Genomic DNA, 22,218 nt, shown 5'->3' on the forward strand with positions numbered 1-22,218 from the left:
CCATTACCCTTGTTTTGCTTTTGTTGATGTTCATCTTATATCTCCCTTTCAAGACATTGTCAATTCTGTTCAGCTGCTCTTCCATGTTCTTTGCTGTCTCTGACAGAATTACAATGTCATCGGCGAACCTCAAAGTTTTTATTTCTTCTCCATGGATTTTAATACCTACTCCATAGTATACTTAAAAAACACAAAAAATCCACCTTTAATAGAAAAAGTGATTTTTATTTTAACACATGATGATATCAAGCCCTGTGGCTCATCTTCCAGTGCCTGAACAGTCTGTTTCATTTTTGAAAACAGGTGACTGCTGGTCGTGTTAAGAGTATGTAGATGTATTACAAAGTGATACACTCTCACTATTTTACAATTTTTTTAAATTGTAGTTACAGTGTGTCACCTCGTAATCACACCTATGTACAGGGTTATTACAAATGATTGAAGCGATTTCACAGCTCTACAATAACTTTATTATTTGAGATATTTTCACAATGCTTTGCACACACATACAAAAACTCAAAAAGTTTTTTTAGGCATTCACAAATGTTCGATATGTGCCACTTTAGTGATTCGGCAGACATCAAGCCGATAATCAAGTTCCTCCCACACTCGGCGCAGCATGTCCCCATCAATGAGTTCGAAAGCATCGTTGATGCGAGCTCGCAGTTCTGGCACGTTTCTTGGTAGAGGAGGTTTAAACACTGAAACTTTCATATAACCCCACAGAAAGAAATCGCATGGGGTTAAGTCGGGAGAGTGTGGAGGCCATGACATGAATTGCTGATCATGATCTCCACCACGACCGGTCCAGTGTGTCACCTCGTAATCACACCTATGTACACGGTTATTACAAATGATTGAAGCGATTTCACAGCTCTACAATAACTTTATTATTTGAGATATTTTCACAATGCTTTGCACACACATACAAAAACTCAAAAAGTTTTTTTAGGCATTCACAAATGTTCGATATGTGCCACTTTAGTGATTCGGCAGACATCAAGCCGATAATCAAATTCCTCCCACTCTCGGCGCAGCATGTCCCCATCAATGAGTTCGAAAGCATCGTTGATGCGAGCTCGCAGTTCTGGCACGTTTCTTGGTAGAGGAGGTTTAAACACTGAAACTTTCACATAACCCCACAGAAAGAAATCGCATGGGGTTAAGTCGGGAGAGCGTGGAGGCCATGACATGAATTGCTGATCATGATCTCCACCACGACCGATCCATCAGTTTTCCAATCTCCTGTTTAAGAAATGCCGAACATCATGATGGAAGTGCGGTGGAGCACCATCCTGTTGAAAGATGAAGTCGGCGCTGTCGGTCTCCAGTTGTGGCATGAGCCAATTTTCCAGCATGTCCAGATACACGCGTGAAACTTGCCCGCACGCGTTCAACCGTTTCCTCGCTCACTGCAGGCCGACCCGTTGATTTCCCCTTACAGAGGCATCCAGAAGCTTTAAGCTGCGCATACCATCGCCGAATGGAGTTAGCAGTTGGTGGATCTTTGTTGAACTACGTCCTGAAGTGTCGTTGCACTGTTATGACTGACTGATGTGAGTGCATTTCAAGCACGACATACGCTTTCTCGGCTCTTGTCGCAATTTTGTCTCACTGCGCTCTCGAGCGCTCTGGCGGCAGAAACCTGAAGTGCGGCTTCAGCCGATCAAAACTTTATGAGTTTTTCTACGTATCTGTAGTGTGTCGTGACCATATGTCAATGAATGGAGCTACAGTGAATTTATGAAATCGCTTCAATCATTTGTAATAGCCCTGTACTCTTTGACAGCAACAATGTAAACCTTCATAAGAAAATGATATAGACTGTTCAAGCACTGAAAGATGAACCCCCATGGTTGAAAATGCATGGTGTATTAAAAGAAAAATCAGGTTTTTTAGTAAGGACAGTTTTACTTTTTATGACAGTATCACAGTACTGACAATAATGGACAAAATTAAGAATGCATAAACTTGAAGAAGTGAGTTACCATATTTTTACTGATGGTTCTGTACTTGACTTAGCTCACCAGGGCTATGTTGTCCCATTAAAACAATGCACTGGTCACTGGAGTGCTGTAGATGGTGAGGACTAGTAACAGGCAGCCACGTAGCCCTCTATTGTGAACGTAAGTCAAGGCAGTGAAGTGGTGTGTACATGTCAGTAGATCAAATGGAATTGAGCTGTAAGATGGGCCTCATATAGGCAGGCAAAATATAGGTATCATTTTTGAAGTTGCCCGATGGCTCAGAGTATTAATGTGGATTGTCCAACATGCCTGCAAGGAATGGTCTACCAGTTGCATCCTTGTAACAGGGTGTACGAACAATGGTCAAAGAAGATTCTAATCAACAGAGACCAGAGATAATAGGTTTTAAAATTGACAGTATTTGTAGCTGACAGTGGTTAAGGCACATCCCAAACAGTTTCTGAGTGAACATTGTATGCAGTGTAAATTTGGAGTCAAATACTTCACAAAAGGCTAGTGTTCTTAGCAGCACAGGAGTGAGACACGCAACCTGCAAACTGGAGAGCAGCTGACTAGAGGTTTGTAGTGTGGGGCGAGTTTTGATCTTGCTTCTTTTTTCAAATGCACATTTTCAAGTGCACCGACAGCCCAATGAGTTGTTTAATCCGCAGTGTGAGGATTGTTTAGTTCAGGCTAGATATAGTTCTCTGATGTTTTAGACCTGTCTTCCTTATTGTGACTTGGCACATTATAATAAACGTGGACCAGAATGTTTATTGAAATATTGTTGGTGACCAGGTATTACCTTAATGAAATTTCCACTCTGCAGTGGAGTGATATGAAACTTCCTGGCAGATTAAAATTGTGTGCCAGACTGAAAGTCGAACTCAGGATCTTTGTCTTTCGTGGACAAGTTCTCTGCCAACTGAGCTACCCAAGTATGACTCATGACCCGTCCTCATAGCTTTAATTCTGCCAGTACTTTGTCTCCTAGCTTCCGACTTGCAGGGTTAGCACTCCTTTGGAAGGTAGGAGTCGAGGTACTGTGGAAGTAAAGCTTTGAGGATGGGTCTTGAGTCGTGCTTGGATTGCTCAGTTGGCAGAGCATTTGCCTGTGAAAGGCAAATGTCACAAGTTTGATTCTTGATCTGGCACACAGTTTTAATCTGCCAGGAAGTTCCAAGTAATACCCTTCTCTTATATCTTCATAATGAGTTTTCTGCGGACACTCCAGTGCCCCAAGATGACAACAGCCGTGTTCACAGGCCGCACACATACTTTCCTGGTTTGATGAACTCTCAGACATCCTGTCCACTTTGAGATGACCCACTAACTCCTTCGGTCATAATACGAAGTGCCTGGGACTATTTTTAACAGTGACTGAAACGTGGTGCCCAAGATCCCCGCAGTTTGTTAGCTTTACAGGATCTGATCATCAGTGAGTGGCTTCAGCTGGGTATGGCATACCTGAAGAAGCTTGTCCACTTATGTCCTCACCGAATTTACGACATTGTTAAGACTAAAGTAAATTTTATGTTACATCAGTGTGATGTCTCATGTGGGTTTCTAATGTTTTGTCCCTTGTGCTTGTATCTAGCACGTGGCAGAGTGAAATTTGTCAGCATAGGCTGTCACTTAGAGCATGATTGGTGGAAAGACTCCTGTTTATTTTTGGATGTTTAATGTGTGTATTGGAGTAATCAGGTAGGTAACAAGAGGCCACAGACTTGCCTGATATGGAGCAGTGTCACTATCATTATGCACCTGCAGTTAAATAAATACTCAGAGGGATGTAAGTCTTCAGTCTCCAACCAATGCCATTGCAAATTTAGGTGCAGAGTAAACCTATGGTACTTGGTGTGAAAAAAATCAGTCTAAAGGCCAAGATCATTTGCAGCAGAGCATGAAGTGGATACCTACATGTCACAGTAATTACCATAAATGGGCATAGTAGCAATATGTTGTCAAAGTGAGTACATGAAGTAGTCTGCAGTCAGTTGCCACAATATTCAGTCTTTCATACCTATGATTCATCACTCTCAGTTTTTGTCATCTCAGTACCAGCAGCCATTCTGTCTTGCAGTATTTTTTGTATTCTATCAGTGAACATGATATTTGTGTGTTCACTTGTAACTTCCTCATAATGCAAGTTAGTTCATTAAAAATGTTTGCTGCGGTGTACGGGAAGGTGACATCATTGAGTGGCTGTAGGAGGATACTAAATGACTTGGACAGGATTTGTGACTGTAAAGAATGGCAGCTAACTCTAAATATAGATAATGTAAACTAATGCAGACGAATAGGAAAAAGGATCCTGTAATGTTTGAATACTCCATTAGTAGTGTAGCGCTTGACACAGTCACGTCGATTAAATATTTGGGCGTAACACTGCAGAGCGATATGAAGTGGGACAAGCATGTAATGGCAGTTGTGGGGAAGGTGGATGGTCGTCTTCGGTTCATTAGTAGAATTTTGGGAAGATGTGGTTCATTGTAAAGGAGACCGCTTATAGAACGCTGGTGCGACCTATTCTTGAGTACTGCTTGAGCGTTTGGGATCCCTATCAGGTCAGATTGAGGGAGGACGTAGAAGCAATTCAGAGGCAGGGTGCTAGATTTGTTACTGGTAGGTTTGATCATCACGTGAGTGTTACGGAAATGCTTCAGGAACTCGGGTGGGATTCTCTAGAGGAAAGGAGGTGTTCTTTTCGTGAATCGCTACTGAGGAAATTTAGAGAACCAGCTTTTGAGGTTGACTGCAGTACAATTTTACTGCCGCCAACTTACATTTTGCGGAAAGACCACAAAGATAAGATAAGAGAGATTAGGGCTTGTACAGAGGCATATAGGCAGTCATTTTTCCCTCGTTCTGTTTGGGAGTGGAACAGGGAGAGAAGATGCTAGTTGTGGTACGAGGTACCCTCTGCCACGCACCGTATGGTGGATTGCAGAGTATGTATGTAGATGTATATGTAGATAAGTAGTTGTTAGCATCCCACTTAAACAATGAATTGACATCATTTAGTTTCAATACGGTGGACTTAGAGAATTGTGGGCGGAATTTAACAGATTGTAAATTGTGCACTGGAAATGTGTATGCTGAGTAAGTGGATTAAGAAAGGAAAAGACCCACTGCAGTTTAACTATGAAATTCAGTAAATGCTAAGGAAGCAAAGGCTGTTGCTCTGTCAATTTAAAAGAGAATCCACAACTGATGCCAGGCTAAAATTGTTGAGATTTGTGCATCTGTAAAAAGAGCGATACATGAAGTGTACAACTACAACCACTGTCAATCATTAATAAAAGATCTTACCAAGGATCCCTGAAAATTGTGGTCCCATGTAAAGTCGCAAAGTTCTGTGTAGTTACTCGTTGACCAGTCTGGTGCATCAGCAGAAGATAGCAAAAGGAAAGCTGAAGTTTTAAATTGGGTATTTAAGAAATCATTCACACAGGAGAACAGTACAAAACTTACCATTGTGTGACAATCACGCAGACTCCCATACCGAGGACATAGTGATAGGTGTACCTGGCATAGAGAAACAACTGAAAGCGTTGAAAGTAAATAAGTCACCAGGTCAGGGTGGAATCACAGCTGTTTTACAAAGAGTACTCTGTGGATAGGTCCCTTACTTAGCAGGCATTCATCATGAATCTCTTGCCCAGCTCCAAATCCCAAGCCACTGGAAATAAAGTGCAGGTGATTCTTGTATGTAAGAAGGGTAGAAGAATGGACTGCATCCCAGGTGATGCCGCTTTGTTGACGCAGGAGGGCTTGCATGTTCCGTCGAAGTCAAGAGCTGTACCGGTGGTAGTGTAGCTATTGGCAGGGTCACCCAAGCCAGAGTGGTTGTGACACAGGAGTCAGACGAAAATGGGGTCCCACAGTATAGGGCATGGAGGGCTGTAGAAGTGTAGTGAAGCCAACTTCCCTAAAGGAGTAAACACAACACAAATCCTGGTCTCCAAGTTGGGGGTTGGGCAAGCAGCTAACAACTCCTTCCTGTAAGCCACACTGGGGCATGGGCGATGACACAGCACTGTTAATGGGAAAGGCAAAGGCAAACAAAAAAGGAAAAATGATGTTGTTTATTGGAAGCTGGAATGTAAGATGATTACACAGGACAGGGGCCTTGAGGTCATTTCTAAGAACAGCTCAATAAAAACAATGCTGGCATAGTTGCACTAGAGGAAAGCAACCATGAATTTGGTACAGGGTTCAGAGTAAGACAAAAATTTAAACATATAGTGTGTGGACTTACTGAAATAACATCTAGAATCTCACAAATGAGTTTGAAGACCTGATTTGCAAACTGTTCATTGATCAATGTACATGCACCTACAGAAGTAGCAGGTGACCATGATAAGGACACTTCTATGAGAACCTCAAGGGAGCCTATGATGGATGCCATAGGCATGATATAGAAATAATTATTGGAGACCTCAATGCAAAGATTGCAAAAGACGATCATTACCGTCCAGCAATAGGAAAGCATAGTCTCCATGAATACACAAATGAACAAGTGATAATGGACACAGAGTTGTTCAGTTTGCACTATCACATAACATGGCTGTAGGTAGCACTATGTTCCCACACAAAAGGATCCTTAAAGCAACATGGTGTAGCCCTGATCAGCCTAACTTCAACCAAAACAGTCATGTAATTATTGATGGCAGACATTTCTAAAACTTACTAGATGTTCGTACCTGCAGAGGAATTAATGTGAATTCAGACTACCACCTTGTAATTGCGAACTGAGAGCTCAAATATCTAATGTAAGGAAAGTGAAAGGAGCACCTCAAAGAAAGTATGTGGTATCAAAGCTAAAAAATTTAAGAGATTGCTAAAACGTACTCAGAGAAGGTTATGAGAGTGTGAGTGATACTCTGGATCAGGAACATAGTGCTTAAAGGGACACAGTCACGTACTCAGAGAAGGTTATGAGAGTGTGAGTGATACTCTGGATCAGGAACATAGTGCTTGCAGGGACACAGTCATTAAGGCAGCAGAAGAGGTGTTAGGGAAAGAAGGAAAACAACCAAGGAATTCCTGGTTTGAGGAGGATTGTAAGTCACAAGAAAAACTTTGCTTATAGAAAAAAGATTGAGAAATCATATACATGTTAAGTGGAAAGAAATTATCAAGATAAAAGGGAAGAAGAGAAGAAACTGCATTAGAAGATGAAAAGGGAATGGGAAAGAAAACAGATTGAAGAATTGGAGACAGTTGGAAAAAAACAAATGAGATCAGAAAATTCTATCAGAAAATTAATAGTGAAAGAACACGCGTATTAATATATGTAACGGTAAAAATGAGGAATTACTAACTGATCACCAAGAGATATTGGAATATGGCTAGAATGCTTTAGTGAACTGTTGGATGCTCCAGAGCCCCCTATTGAAGAGTTCCTAACCCACCCAGAAGAAGATGATGAGACAATAGTCCCTCCAACCCCCTCCCCCCTCTCTTTCAAGGAGAAGTAGACAAAGCAATAGCCCAACTGAAGAACAATAGAGCACAAGGAACTGATAATATAACATTGGAATTATTGAAAGCTGGAGTAGTTGGGTTAAATCACAGGATATACAAGATTTTGTGCTGCATCTGGGAAAAGGAAGAGTTGCCAGAAGAATGGAATGTAGGTATAGTGTGTTTGATAAGACAAGAAAGATGATATATTTAAATGCAGCAACTACAGAGGCATAACACTCCTAAATATTGCATATAAAGGATTGTCAAATATCTTGTTTAATAGACTCTCACCCATAGCAGAAAACGTTATTGGAAGTTATCATTGTGGATTCAGACCAGGAAAGTCAACTGTGAACCAGATATTTAGTCTCCGCCAATTAGAAGAAAAGACCAGTGAATTTAATGTCGGTGCGCACTATCTTTTCATTGATTTCAAATCTGCATATGAAACAATAAATAAGGATAAACTTTATGAGGCAATGTGGGAATTTCGGGTGCCTGAGAAGTTTGTGCGTTTGGTAGAGGTTAAGGCACCCACAGTGTACTGTGTGAGTGCAGTCTAGACTATCACCCCAGTTTCCTACACGAACTGGGGGCTAAGACAAGGGTATGGGCTTTCCTGCCTACTCCTCAGGCTGGCACTCGAGAAAGTGGTTCGGGAATTGGGTATGTAGACAAGAGGTAATATCTACTGTAAGTCCATACAGCTGTTGGGATATGCAGATGATTTAGACCTAATGAGCAGAACATTTAGAGATCTGCAAAGTGACTTCCCAGGTCTAAAACTGAGGGCAGAGAAGATGGACCTGAAAATTAATGAAGGAAAGACCAAGTATATGTATAATGGTACAAATCAACATTTAAGTCCCACAGTAATCCTCGATGGAATGACTTTTGAGCAAGTGGACTGTTTCACTTATTTGGTGGCAAAGATAGAAGCAAATGGCAGCACTTCAAATGAAATTATGGCCCGCATAAGTGCTTCTAATCGATGTTGGAATGCAGCAACATTTTAAATCCAACCTTCTATCACAAGAGACTAAGTGCCAGCTCTATAAAACACTGATACGGCCAGTACTTATGTATGGTTCAGAAACATGGATGATTACAAAGTAGGATGAAAGGAGACTGAGATCACACGAAATAAGTATATTGAGGAGAATCTTTGAATCTGTGTATGAAAGTGGAAGTTGGAGGAGGCAAAGGAATGACAAGCCTTATGACAGCTATAAGGAGAGTGATGTGGTAAAGTTCATAAAGTTGTGTAGATTGAGATGGACTGGACATGTAATATGACTTGATGAGACAGATTCTGCAAGGAAAGCCTGGTGCAGTGAACCTTGACGAAGAAGAACAAGAGGATGACCAAGGTTGAGAAGGATTGATGAGATTGGAGAAGACGCTGCTCATGTCAATTGTTGTAACTGGAGATCTAAAGCAAGTCAAGAGAGGAATTGCGGAAAATTATCGAGGAGGCCAAACCCCTTCCTGGGATGTAGTGCCAATGAAAGAAGAAGAAAAGAAAGGACCCACAAAATTACAGATCAATATCTTTAACATCGGTTTGCAGCAGAATTCTTGGGCATATTTTCATTTTAAAAATATAATAAATTTCCCTGAGACAGAAAAGCTTCTGCCCACTAATCAGCGCTGTTTCCGAAAGCATGGCTATTGTGAAACTCAGCTTGCCCTTATCTCACACGATATCACATGAACTATGGATGAAGGGCAACAGGCAGATTCCATATTCCTACATTTCCGAAAAGGATTTGACACAGTGCCCCTTTGCAGGATGTTAACAAAGGTATGAGCATACAGAATAAGTTCACTGATATATGAGTGGCTGAAAGACTTCTTAAATAACAGAAATGTGAATGGCTTGAAGACATCTTAAGTAACAGAACCCAGTATGTTGTCCTTGGCAGCAAGTGTTTATCAGAGACAAGGGCACCGTCAGGATGGTAAGATCGCTGTTTCTTTCTAGATACATAAATGATCTGGCAGACAGAATGAACAGCAGTATGTGGCTGTTTGCTGTGACGTACGGGAAGAGGTCCTCAGTGAGTGACTGTAGGAGTATACAAGATAACTTGAACAAAATTGCTGATTGGTGTGATGAATAGCAGCTAGTAGCTCTAAATGTAGAAAAATCTAAGTTAATGCAGATAAATAGGAAAAACACGCGGGTAATGTAGGAATACAGTATTAATAGTGTGCTGCTTGACAGTCACATGATTACATATCTAGGTGTAATGTTGCAGAGCAACATGTAATAGAATGTGCTTGTAAAATGTAGTAGGGAAGGCAAAGGGCCAAATCCTGTGTATTGGGAGAATTTTAGGAAGGCAATAGTTCATGGGTATAATGCTGAACTCCTCCTGGAACAGGGAAGTTGGTTCCTGCAGCTGGAAAGCCAAAAGACAGTGGTAGAGGCAGATGCAACCACAATGCCCTCCACAACACACAAGAAATTGGCAACTTGTCTGTAAAGGAGTCCACATAAGAAGGGATCCACACCAGGTTGGATTAAAGGAAGACATTGGAATAAATCAGAGGTGGGCTGCTAGATATGTTACCAGTAGGTTAGAACAGCATTCAAGATGCTTTGGGAACTCAATGTGGTAATCTGTGGAGGGAAGGCGACATTCTTTTTGAGGAACACTATTTAGAAAATTTAGAGAACCGGCATCTGAAGCTGATTGAAAAACGATTCTGTTGTCGCCAGTATATGTCTCGTATAAGGACCACAAATTTAAGAGAAGACAGGGCTCATATGAATGCATATAGAAGGTCATTTTTCCCTAGCTCTGTTTGTGAGTGGAACAGGAAGGGAAATTACACTAGAGGAACAGGGTAGCCTCCGCCACGAACATAATAGAGGATTGTGGAATATATATGTAGATGTAAGTCTAGATGAAGTGATACAACATAAAATGGATGTGCAGTTTTAGTTTTAGCTGTGCAGGTCTCATCCAGCCAACACCTTGGAAATAGGGATATATTCCAAAAGAAGCACCAGAAGTGTATGACAATAATGATAGTATTTAAATTACACATTCTGAAGGAAAAAAAAAAGGAAAGTATACTATACACCACTTGATATTTGGTTAAGAACATTTATTGACCTTGGCAGCAAAACCACAAGCTTGATTAAATAGATGTGACTGCTGTGCTGTGTTGCAGCACACAGTGCTAACTCCACTGTTCACAGCTATAAAAAGACTGAAAATATTTACTAGTAAAAACCACAGTGTGGAACAATTCATTAAAACTGTAAATATTTTCAGAAACACACACACACACACACACACACACACACACACACACACTCACTCACTCAACCCCTCTCACCCCCCCCCCTCTCCCCCCCACACACAGTTATTTATTGGTATTTATTATATTGCTTCGTACCAGTTAATTACTATGTTTTAAAAAATTGTAATGCATTTCTGCCAGGTTGTGATAAAACAATCCACGAGTATATTTTTATTCCTTACAGAGCTTGCCGACTTAAGAAGAAAGCTCAACATGAGGCTAACAAGTTGAAATTATTTGGACTGGAAAATGAGCACAGTAAGTGAAAAATACTTTTACATACATTCTTCAGGAATTGCTCAAGTAAAACTAAGTTCACAGTAATTATTTCTTAATTGATTTAGGTTTGTTTTTGGCACGAACTTTAGTGTGTTAAACCTTCATAAGCTGTAAAAGAAATGACTAATTTTTGTTTATGGCAGGTTGCAGATTGATATTTTTTATCCACACTTCTTATGTCAAGTATCCATGATACTTTTGTTGCAGAGTTGTTAAAAATGATGTATTTTATTTTTTGGCTGTATCCAAGGAATAGCTGAAATGATAAGCAGAAAAGCAATATCAAATGCAGGGTCTTCCTTTAGTAAAGCATGTCTTACACAAACAGACTGTCTGGTCAAAATCTGCTACTTGGTAAAGCCTGTGTTACACAGACTGGTCAAAATCTGCTAGTTCTGAGGGTGCAAGTCAAGTGCTTGCACATGAATCAGCCACCTACCACATTGCAAGTGGGGCACTGACATCACACAGAAAGAGGAGACTGCGGTATCGTCTGCTAACATTGGGAATTACCGTAATCTTGCTGCACTCACTCATATTATAGTAGTGGATTTTGTACCTTTGTCTCTTTCTTAATCTTTATTTTATTGTTTGTTTTGGTTTTGTGATAAATTGCAAAGGTTATGTGAGGACCTGATATTTTTCCTATTACTGTTCTCCTACAAGAGAGACCGAACATCTAAAGGTATTTAGGTTGTACAAGAAATGGACAAAGAAAAAGCCTGTAATGTGCATAAAAATTCTGCCTCTGTAGTCTTTAAGGATTCATGCCTTACTCTTGTGATGTCATATGTGTTTCATTTAGCATCTCTCTCTCTGGTCCTTAACTTCTTTTGCGTTTATTTTTCTTTAATCAGTTTTTCATTAAATGTTTATTTATGGAGATTGTATGAGGTGTAGTCATATAAAGCTTTACAGGGCATTGACAGAAATATGGAAACACTAAAAACACAACACATTACGATGCCTAATATGGTGTAGGAAAACCATTGGCTTTCAAAACAGCCTTCAGTCATTTCAGAATGGATAAATACAGATCCTGTTTGGTTTCCCAGGAAATCTTGTACCATTCTTCCTGCAAAATTTTGGCAAGTTCAGGTAACAATGATAGAGTTGGATAATAATCACACACCCTTCTCTCCAAAGTGGTCCACAAAGGCTCAATAATATTGAGATGTGATGATTGTGGTAGCAAGGGGAGATGAGACAGTTCATCCTCTTGCTCAAAAAACCAGTCGTGGAAGGTGCAAACTCTGTGAACAAGGGCCAGCCATCTTGGGACACTGCATCACCTTTGGGGAAGAAACATTGTCGTATGGGATAGACATCACCAGCCAAAATGGTCACATAATCCTTGACAGTCATGCACCTTGCTGAGTACCCGTGGGGCCAGTGGAACACCATGAAGTGGCTTCCCAAATCATCACTGAACCCTTGGGACATAAGCTTGGTCAGAAGTTGGAATCTTTGCAGCAAGATTCATTGGACCAAATAACTTTCTTCCATTGCTCCATAGTCCAGGTTTTGTGGCTTCAGTATACCGTTTTCCTGTTAAGGGCATTGTGGAGCTCCCTTCATATTGTTTTGGAGCTGACGGTTTGAGAGTGTGACATTCAGTTCTGCAGTGACTTTTGCAGCTATGATGCTTGTATTTCTTGTCACAGGCGTCTTCAGTGACCGTCTTATGTCAATCACTCAACACACATTTGAGTCCACACACTGATGTAGTGAGTTGGGTTTTTCCATGTTCCCTGGATGTGGTATAAATTTTTGACTTTGGTGCCCCTTGAAACACCAAAGACTTCGGCTACCTTGGTTACAAAAGCACCCACCTGTGAGCATCAACAGTTTTCTCAGGTTCAGATTCACTTAGCTTCGACATAACACCTTCACAACTACACAGAACAGTGTTCCGACCACATCTGACACATGCAACATATTGATGACATTGCACAAGTGTGTTTCTTGGTCAAATACAAAAGTGCAATCTGAAGGCTTGGTTAGCACCTGCCGTTATGTTGAAACATGCATTTTTCATGCTGTTTCCATGTTTTTGTCCAATTCCTGTATAATTTGTTTTCTGCCCCAACAATAAACATGTTGCAACTCTTTCACATCCATCCAGGTTGCAAAAGAAGTCATCTCGATTGGCCTGATACATGTGTAACATTTCCGCTTGGCTGAAAACAAATCACTACACAGTGTTCCACTTTATCAATGAGTGTCTCATTTTGTTTTGGCTCCTTTACAACATGCTATCATTCTGAGGCATGAGGATTTAAATGTGTACCAGGACTTGCAGACATGTAACTGCAAAGAAATAAGAAATTATGTAACATTATATTTTTGTGGTTATAATTGATAAAGTTTTATAACCACATCTCTTATACCATGTCAAGAGGACATAATCTGAATTTGAAAAGGTTGATAAAAGCAGCCAACCAGTTGCAAAGCAAAGGTTTATTTAGCCCTTGATCTAGGTTTTGATACTTCAAAAATATCTTCTTCAGGCGGAGTGGTCTTTGTTACATCACATTGCGGTAAACTACATTAGCTGAAGCCAAGTGGCTCTTGACATATACAAGACATATATTCATATGAAAAACCACAAACATCCACATGCCTTGGCTGAAGACAGCGGCCAGATTACATTCAGCCTATGTCAGAATAAATGCACTAATGTATTTGACCACTGGTAAAGGCTTTTGTCTACATAAAATTATAACAGGAGTCCTAAGAATAAAATATTTGCATAACATAAGTATTCAACGTGCCAGAGACAAAGGCCTTTGTCTCTGGCATGGTGAATACTCCAGGTCCAATGTGCCTAGAATGAAGACAGGTTGATTGCAAGCCTTCAGCTGGTCGCGTCCTAACCATCACATGGCCAGCACTAGCATCGAGGCAGAACTAGCTTTCATCAGAAAACACAACAGACCCTCACCCTGCCCTCCAATGAACTCTCGCTTGACACCACTGAAGTTGCAAACAGTGGTGGTTAGAAGTCAATGGAATGCATGCTACAGGGTGCCTAGCTCAGACCTGTCCTTGAAGTAATGGATTCGTAATAGTTCGTTGTGTCATTATGGTGCTAACTGGTGTTCAAATTTCTGATGCAGATGTAATACGATGCACCAAGGCCTTACACCAAACACAGAGGTCTTCCCTATATTAGTGTCACATGGCCATTTGGAGCCCAGTCTTCTTGCAACCATACATTCTCGTGAATACTGCTGCCAGCAGTCGTGTACAGCGGTTATTCCTGCCAAGTCTTTCTGCGATATCGCAGAAGGAACTTCCAGCTTCTCATAGTCCTGTCACGCAACCATGTCCAAACTTAGTGGAGTGTTGTTGATAATAGCTTCTTTGTCACCTTAAAGGAATTCTTGGCTGACATCAACTCACCAAGTCCAGTCTCAAAGCCAACGAACGCTTGTGACCGTTACAGTGTGTATTTAGAGTAAACCTGATTTTCATCCTCATTGTGGCACTGCTAGTGCCACTCTTATGTGACTGAAGTGAAATTTGAATACATATCATCTTTCACATGTAGAAACACACATACTGACTTTTGTGTATGTCACACAACTTCTACTTGGTGTTGCTATTTTTTTCTGTCAGTGTATTTCAGCTTTCAGAGAGAGTCCTTGTTCAGATATGGAAAACCCACACATGTTCAGACAACAAAATCAACTCATACATACATGATCACTGTCTCGGGGTGCTAAGTCCAGACTGCAGTTGCCACTGATGTGAGCAGGACTCTAGCTGGGCTTGGGTAAAGGGGGTAAAGAAGAGGCATTTTTTTTGGGGGGGGGGGGGGTAGCAGGGTATGTATGGGGGAAGGTGCTAGTGCATTCTGTGGGAGAGTGTATGGATGTATAGCTGTTGTGGGAACAGCATAGGAGTGTTAAGTACAGCACTGGGTGGCTGTGCTGGGGGGAGCGGGATGGGAGTGTTAGAGAAGAGGAAATGATTATGACTATGTAGGTGCGTTGGAGGGGATAGGAGGTATGTTTAATACTGGAGTGAGAGCAGGGAAGGGGATAGGCAGGTGAACGACAGGGACTAGCAAAGGTTGAGTCTGAGGGGGGGGGGGGGGGGGATATGGGGATGAAATATACGTTGTAGAGGCAGTTACCACTCATGCAATTAAGAAAAGCTGATGTTGGGAAGAATCCAGATGGCAGAAGCCATTAAAGTGAAGCACATCGTGTTGGGTGGCATGTTCAGCAACTATGTGGTCCAACTGTCACTTGGCCACAGCTTGACAGGGCCATTTATACAAACAGATAGCTTGTTACGCCCATGTAGAATGTGGCACAATGTTTGCAGCAAGGTAGACCACATCTCCGCTTTACACGTGGCCATGTCTTTGATTAAATAGGTGATACCAGCAATACGACTGGAGTAGGTGGCAGTGGGATAATGTATGGAACACGTCTCGGATCTGAGTCTATTGCAGGTAAGAGACAAGAGGTTGGAAGCAGGGGTGGAGTAAGGAAGTAGAAGGATATTGCATAGGTTGGGTGGGGGGCAGGTAGAATACCACTGTGAGATGGATGGATAGGATAGTGGGGATGATATTTTTCACTTTGTAATCAGAAATTACAAGGATCAGGGAAATGTCATGGAAGTATGAGGCCCCTTTAACTAACATTTATCCTTTTGACAATGAACATTTATTTTTCAAAGTAACAAAGGTCCTCTTTAAGAAAAACAGGTAGTAAGGTTCCAAGTTAATTTGTCTTGTTAAATTTACTCTTGAATAGTTTTCAAAATGTTTAGTAGCACAATCACCTTTTTAATGGTCTTAAACAAGATGCAAGAAGATAAGACTTTAACAATAATGACCTTTAAAAAAATTTGAAATATCAATAAACCGTAAGAAAAACTGAGCTCTAGATAAATTTCTGCAAGTAAGCTCAAAACCAAGACATTAGGCAGACTTCCACAAGATAAATATTAACTAGTTGATAAGTAATAACAGTTCGCCTTTATGGCTTATCCAAAGGGTTTACACCAAATAATTTAAAGTAAAATTTAAAACAAGGTTACAATAGGTATTAAACAGAACAATAACATTTAAGAGAAAAGTCCCTTTGCAAAGCCAATTAATCAGATAAAGGCCTTTTGACAGATGGCAAAATTTCATTTACAGTATTCAACTCAACTCAACTAGAGCACAGACAGTCAGGACATGCAACTGAAAACAAATAGAAAGCAACACTAAGGAAATGCTTGAGAGCCGTCCACACAGCCACTAGCATGCCAGGGTCACTCGACAAGAATTTGCTGACGTGAAACGCATTCGTGGCAATTTAGTTGGTGCTGTCAAAAAACACTGAACACAAATATCTCACTGAATTACACAACTGCTGAAAGTTATTGTTTAACCACGGTTCCACTTGAAGAACCTGTCCAGTAAGATCTTAGGCCCTAGGAAATAAACCTTGCTAAAAGTGTAAGACTTAGAAGGGAACTACTCAAAGGGAGCTGTAATAAATTCTGCGAGGAAGCAATATAAATAACAACTTGCTAAGGTCACGCAGTGAAAACAAATATTAAAATTCAGAAACAGTTTGTTCTCTCAAATAAAACAATTCAAAAATAAATTCAAGATTAAAAAAAAAAAACAGATAATCATAGGCCCCTGATATAACTATGCTTCAAAGCTGGGCAGATTACATAGTGCCACATTGACTCAAATAACAAAGGTGTGCATGATGACTTTGTGCAGAGTGGGAGATCGGTGCACAGAGCTGAACAACTGGATACACACAGCATAAGCAAACCAAATCTTTTGCCCTCTACCCAGTCCTGATGAAGAAAAGTGAACGATGACCCAGAAAAGAAGTCATGCTAATCCACACCACGTGTCTGTTGCTCCAGACACTGCCATTGGCCCCCAGCTCCACACTGCAGAAGACTACATGTAAACTGCTTGCACTGCACAGTTCCAAGGCCTCTGCAATGCTGCTCTAGTGCCACTTCCGAAGCCTAGCTGGGGCATTTGTAGCTGCACAAGGGAATAATACGCATCACTTGGTGAGGCGCCAGCCAGACGCTGTTGATAGTGGGAAGGCGAAATGAGCTGCCACAGCTCACAATTCATGCCACAGTGAGAGATAGTTGAAAGCCTTGTGGAGAATGTGATTCAGTTGCGCCAGCTCTGGGTGCTACTGTGTTGTGAGAGGAATGCTCCTTCGTGTCGAAACAGTGAGTGTGTGGGGGACAATAAATGTACAAATGCGACAACCTTGGGTGGCTAGGCTGTATGGAAGGAACTTCTAAGTGTGGAATGGGTGGCCACTGTCGAAGTGGAGGTATAGTAGGTGGTTGGTAGGTTTGATTTGGATGGGGGTATTGATGTAACTAATCTCGAGTTACCAGGTGAAGTAAAATGGGGGGGGGGGGGGGTGAACTGCTGAGGTTCTGGAGAAGTGTGCACTCAATCTCAGTCCACATCATGAGGTTGTCAATGGATCTGAAGCAGTTAGAGGATGATATCATGGATGGTCATGAAGCATTCCTCTAGGTGGCCCATGAAGAGGTTGGAATAGGATGGTACCATTGCAGTGCTTTGGATTTGTTTGTAGGTGATGGCTTCAAAGAAGTAATTATGGATGAATATATCTAAAAACAAAGATGCTGTGACTTACCAAACGAAGCGCTGGCAGGTCGACAGACACACAAACAAACACAAACATACACACAAAATTCAAGCTTTCGCAACAAACTGTTGCCTCATCAGGAAAGAGGGAAGGAGAGGGAAAGACAAAAGGATGTGGGTTTTAAGGGAGAGGGTAAGGAGTCATTCCAATCCCGGGAGCGGAAAGACTTACCTTAGGGGGAAAAAAGGACAGGTATACACTCGCACACAGACACATATCCATCCACACATATACAGACACAAGCAGACATTAAATATGTCTGCTTTTGTCTGTATATCCACATACATGCTCCTTCGTGTCGAAACAGTGAGTGTGTGGGGGACAATAAATGTACAAATGCGACAACCTTGGGTGGCTAGGCTGTATGGAAGGAACTTCTTAGTGTGGAACGGGTATAGTAGGTGGTTGGTAGGTTTGATTTGGATGGAGGTATTGATGTGTCTGCAGACATTAAATATGTCTGCTTGTGTCTGTATATGTGTGGATGGATATGTGTGTGTGTGCGAGTGTATACCTGTCCTTTTTTCCCCCTAAGGTAAGTCTTTCCGCTCCCGGGATTGGAATGACTCCTTACCCTCTCCCTTAAAACCCACATCCTTTCGTCTTTCCCTCTCCTTCCCTCTTTCCTGATGAGGCAACAGTTTGTTGCGAAAGCTTGAATTTTGTGTGTTTGTTTGTGTTAGTTTGTGTGTCTATCGACCTGCCAGCACTTCGTTTGGTAAGTCACAGCATCTTTGTTTTTAGATATATTTTTCCCACGTGGAATGTTTCCCTCTATTATAATTATGGATGAAGATATAGTTGGTCATGGTGGTCAGGAAGTAGGTTTTAAGTTTGGAGTCGATGGACATGGAAAAGGTAGTGTTCAGCAGCGGCACGGCCACAGTCATTTGATATGTTCGTGTAAAGGCAGGTGGCATCAACAGTGATAAGCAGGGTGCTGGGTGGTAAAGTGACAGCAGCTGTGGAGATAGTGTGTCTGTTTTCTATAGGAGGGTAGGTTACAGGTAATAGGATGAAAGTGTGGTCCACAAGGGTGGAGATTCTCTTGCGGCAGCACAGTAACAAGTCGTATGGGAGCTTCCTGGAAGCTAAGAGTGTGGGGAGTGTTGGTGGGAGGAGGAAGATTTACCCAGGGATTGGGTTCTGTGATGGGATGAGGGATTTGAGGAGGGACTGGAGGTCCTGCTGGATTTCTGAATGGGGTCTTTTGACAGGGCTTATAGGTGGAGTCCACCAGCTGTCAGATACGTCAACCTACAATCCCTGACACAGTGAATCCATTCAGAAATCCAGCAGGATATCTCAAAAAGTGTCTCAACAAATCCTTAGGCCTATTCCAAAACCACTCCCCTGAGTCTGTATTCATCTCATCCCCACCACTCTGTGCACTCTTACCTTCTGTGTGCTTCCTAAAGTATATAAACTGAACCACCCAGGACGCTCCATTGTGGCTGGTTACTGTATCCCCAGAGACAGAATTTCTGCCCTTGTGGGCCAATGTTTTCAGCCTACTGCCCATAAGTTACCTTCCTGCATAAAAGACCCCACCCTGCTTGTCACTGTCGAAGTTACCTTCTCTAAACTAATGTTTCCAATGGCCGTGGCCCTGTCACTATTGAACTTGATCTTTATGTACACCCAGCTGACTGAAAACCTATGATGTCCTTCCTGGTCATCATGACCAACTATATCCTCACCCATTATTAATTCTCCTTTGAAGACATCACCTACAAATAGACCCATAGTACAGCAATGGGCACATACATGGCACCATCCTATGTTAATCTATTCATGAGCCATCTAGGAGAATCCTTCCTAATCACCCAGAATCCCATTGCCTAACTGCTTCAGATCTTTTGACAACGTTACAATCTGGACAGAGGGTGGGGACACCCTATACATACTCCTCCAGAACCTCAGCACCTTCTTCCCCTTTCACTTCACCTGGTACTCCTCAGCCCAACAAACTGTCTTCCTCTAATTTGATCTCCACCTCAAGATTGGTTATATCAATACTTCTGTGCACGACAAACCTAGCAACAATCAACTATACCTCTACTTCGACAGTAGCAGCTATTCCACAAAAAGAAGTCTCTTCCATGTAGCATAGCCATCTGTGGTCGGTGCATCTGTATTGATGAGCAGTCCCTCCCCAAAGCTAAGGGTTCACTGACGCCTTCAGAGAGCGAAAATATCCTTCCAACCTTGTCCAGAAACATACACTATGTGATCAAAAGTATCCGGACACCACCAAAAACATACGTTTTTCATATTTGATGCATTGTGCTGCCACCCCCTGCCAGGTACTCCATATCAGCGATCTCAGTAGTCATTAGACATCGTGAGAGAGCAGAATGGGGCACTTGACAGGACTTGCAGACTTTGAGCGTGGTCAGGTGATTGGATCTCATTTGTGTCAAATGTCTGCACACGAGATTTCCACACTTCTAAACATCCCTAGGTCCACTGTTTCCGATGTGATAGTGAAGTGGAAATGTGAAGGGACACATACAGCACAAAAGCATACAGGCCGACCTTGTCTGTTGACTGACAGAGACCACCGACAGTTGAAGAGGGTCGTAATGTGTAATAGGCAGACATCTATCCAGACCTCATACAGGAATTCGAAAGTGCATCAGGTTCCACTGCAAGTACTATGACAGTTAAGTGGGAGTTGAGAAAACTTAGATTTCATGATTGAGTGGCTTGTAAGCTGCTTATAAGCCACACACCATACCGGTAAATGCCAAACGATGCCTCACTTGATATAAGGAGTGTAAACATTGGACGATTGAGCAGTGGAAAACCGTTGTGTGGAGCGATGAGTCATGGTACACAATGTGGCGATCCAATGGCGGGGTGTGGGTATGGGGAATGTCTTTCAAACATCATCTGGCAGCATGTGTAATGTCAACAGTAAAATTTGGAGGTGGTGGTGTTATGGTGTGGTTGTGTTTTTCATGGAGGGGGCTTGCAACCCTTGTTGTTTTGCATGGCACTATCACATCACTGCTTGTTTTGGAATGCCAACTTCGTGCCAGGACTCACCGACCAACATCGATACTTCTCCTCAGTGCAGCACTTCCTGAAGAATGGGATGCCATTCCCCAAGAAACCTTCCAGCACCTGATTGAATGTATGCCTGTGAGAATGGAAGCTGTCATCATGGCTAAGGGTGAATTCCAGCATTACCAATGGAGGGCGCCATGAACCTGTAAGTCATTTTCAGCTAGGTGTCTGGATACTTTTGACACGTATTGTATCTTCTATGCATTGTGTCATAAGTCACCTATCATACCCCATGCCTACCATCCTCCACATACCCATTGTGTAGCCAAAAAGGAGCACTGATCTTGTGACTCAGTATAACTCAGGACTGCAGCAACTGAATTACACTCTCCACCAGTGTTTCAACAGTCTCTCATCGTACCTTGAAACGTGGAATGTCTCTCAATGATACCCACCCCTCCCACAGTGGTATTCTGCTGCCCACCCAATCTACTATACAATATCCTTGTCTTATAAGGATATGGTGTCTGTTTTTTCGAACATGTCCGAAAGAACAGACACCATTGATGACCTGCAGCTGTCTAGAATGAAATTAGAATTATATTAATACCTTCAGCTGTTCATGGGCATTGACATATATCAACGGGGACAGGTGAAAATGTGTGCCCTGACCGGGACTCGAACCCGGGATCTCCTGCTTACATGGCAGACGCTCTATCCATCTGAGCCACCAAGGGCACGGAGGATAGTGCGATTTCAGAGACTATCTCGCGCATACTTCCTGTGAGACCCACTTTTTCACCCTGTATGTCCACACACTACATTTGTAGTGTCTCACCCCAACACACTCATAACTCATGGAAGACATTCTTACCAAGTCCCGCAAGAGTTGGGGGATATGTGTGCATAGGCGTAGAAGAGGAAGGTCATGGTCAGTATTGCCAGAACTATACACTTACATGGATGTGGTGTCTGTTGTTTTGGACATGTCCGAAAGAGCAGACACCATTGATGACCTGCAGCCGCCTAGAACGAAATCAGAGTTATATATTAATACTTTCATATCCATATAAGTTTATAGTTCTGGCAATACCGGCCATGACCTTCTTCTGTGTGGATGCACACATATTCCCCGAACTCTTACGGGACTTGGGAAGAATGTCTTCTATGAGTAATGAGTGTGTTGGGGTGGGACACTACGAATGTAGTGTGTGGACATACAAGGTGAGAATGTGGGTCTCGTGGGATGCATGCACGAGATAGTCCCAGCAGCCACACTATCCTCCGTGCCCTCGGTAGATCAGATGGATAGAGCGTGTGCCATGTAAGCAGGAGATCCTGGGTTCAAGTCCCGGTCGGGGCACACATTTTCACCTGTCCCCGTTGATATATGTCAACGCCCATGAGCAGCTGAAGGTATTAATATAATGATAATATCCTTGTCTGTCCATGCTCCATCCCTGCTCCCAACCCATTGCATCATGGCTCATTTCTCTGCA

The 22,218-nt window shown here is 42.1% G+C and overlaps 1 protein-coding gene and 1 non-coding gene across 2 annotated transcripts in view; one reads left to right on the plus strand and one right to left on the minus strand.

Moving 5' to 3' along the window:
* The window catches only part of LOC126248206 (protein CREBRF homolog), an 85,252-nt gene that overhangs the window by 47,003 nt on the left and 16,031 nt on the right, over positions 1–22,218 (plus strand). Inside the window, exon 6 of the mRNA XM_049949020.1 lies at positions 10,939–11,012. Within this exon, the coding sequence (XP_049804977.1) occupies positions 10,939–11,012 (74 nt within the window). The remainder of the gene's footprint in view (positions 1–10,938; positions 11,013–22,218) is intronic.
* On the minus strand, positions 21,383–21,457 carry Trnat-ugu (transfer RNA threonine (anticodon UGU)). The gene has a single exon. It is a non-coding gene; the product is annotated as a tRNA-Thr (tRNA).

This window comes from Schistocerca nitens, chromosome 1 (assembly GCF_023898315.1).
Source record: "Schistocerca nitens isolate TAMUIC-IGC-003100 chromosome 1, iqSchNite1.1, whole genome shotgun sequence".
Classification (NCBI taxonomy): Eukaryota; Metazoa; Arthropoda; class Insecta; order Orthoptera; family Acrididae; genus Schistocerca; species Schistocerca nitens.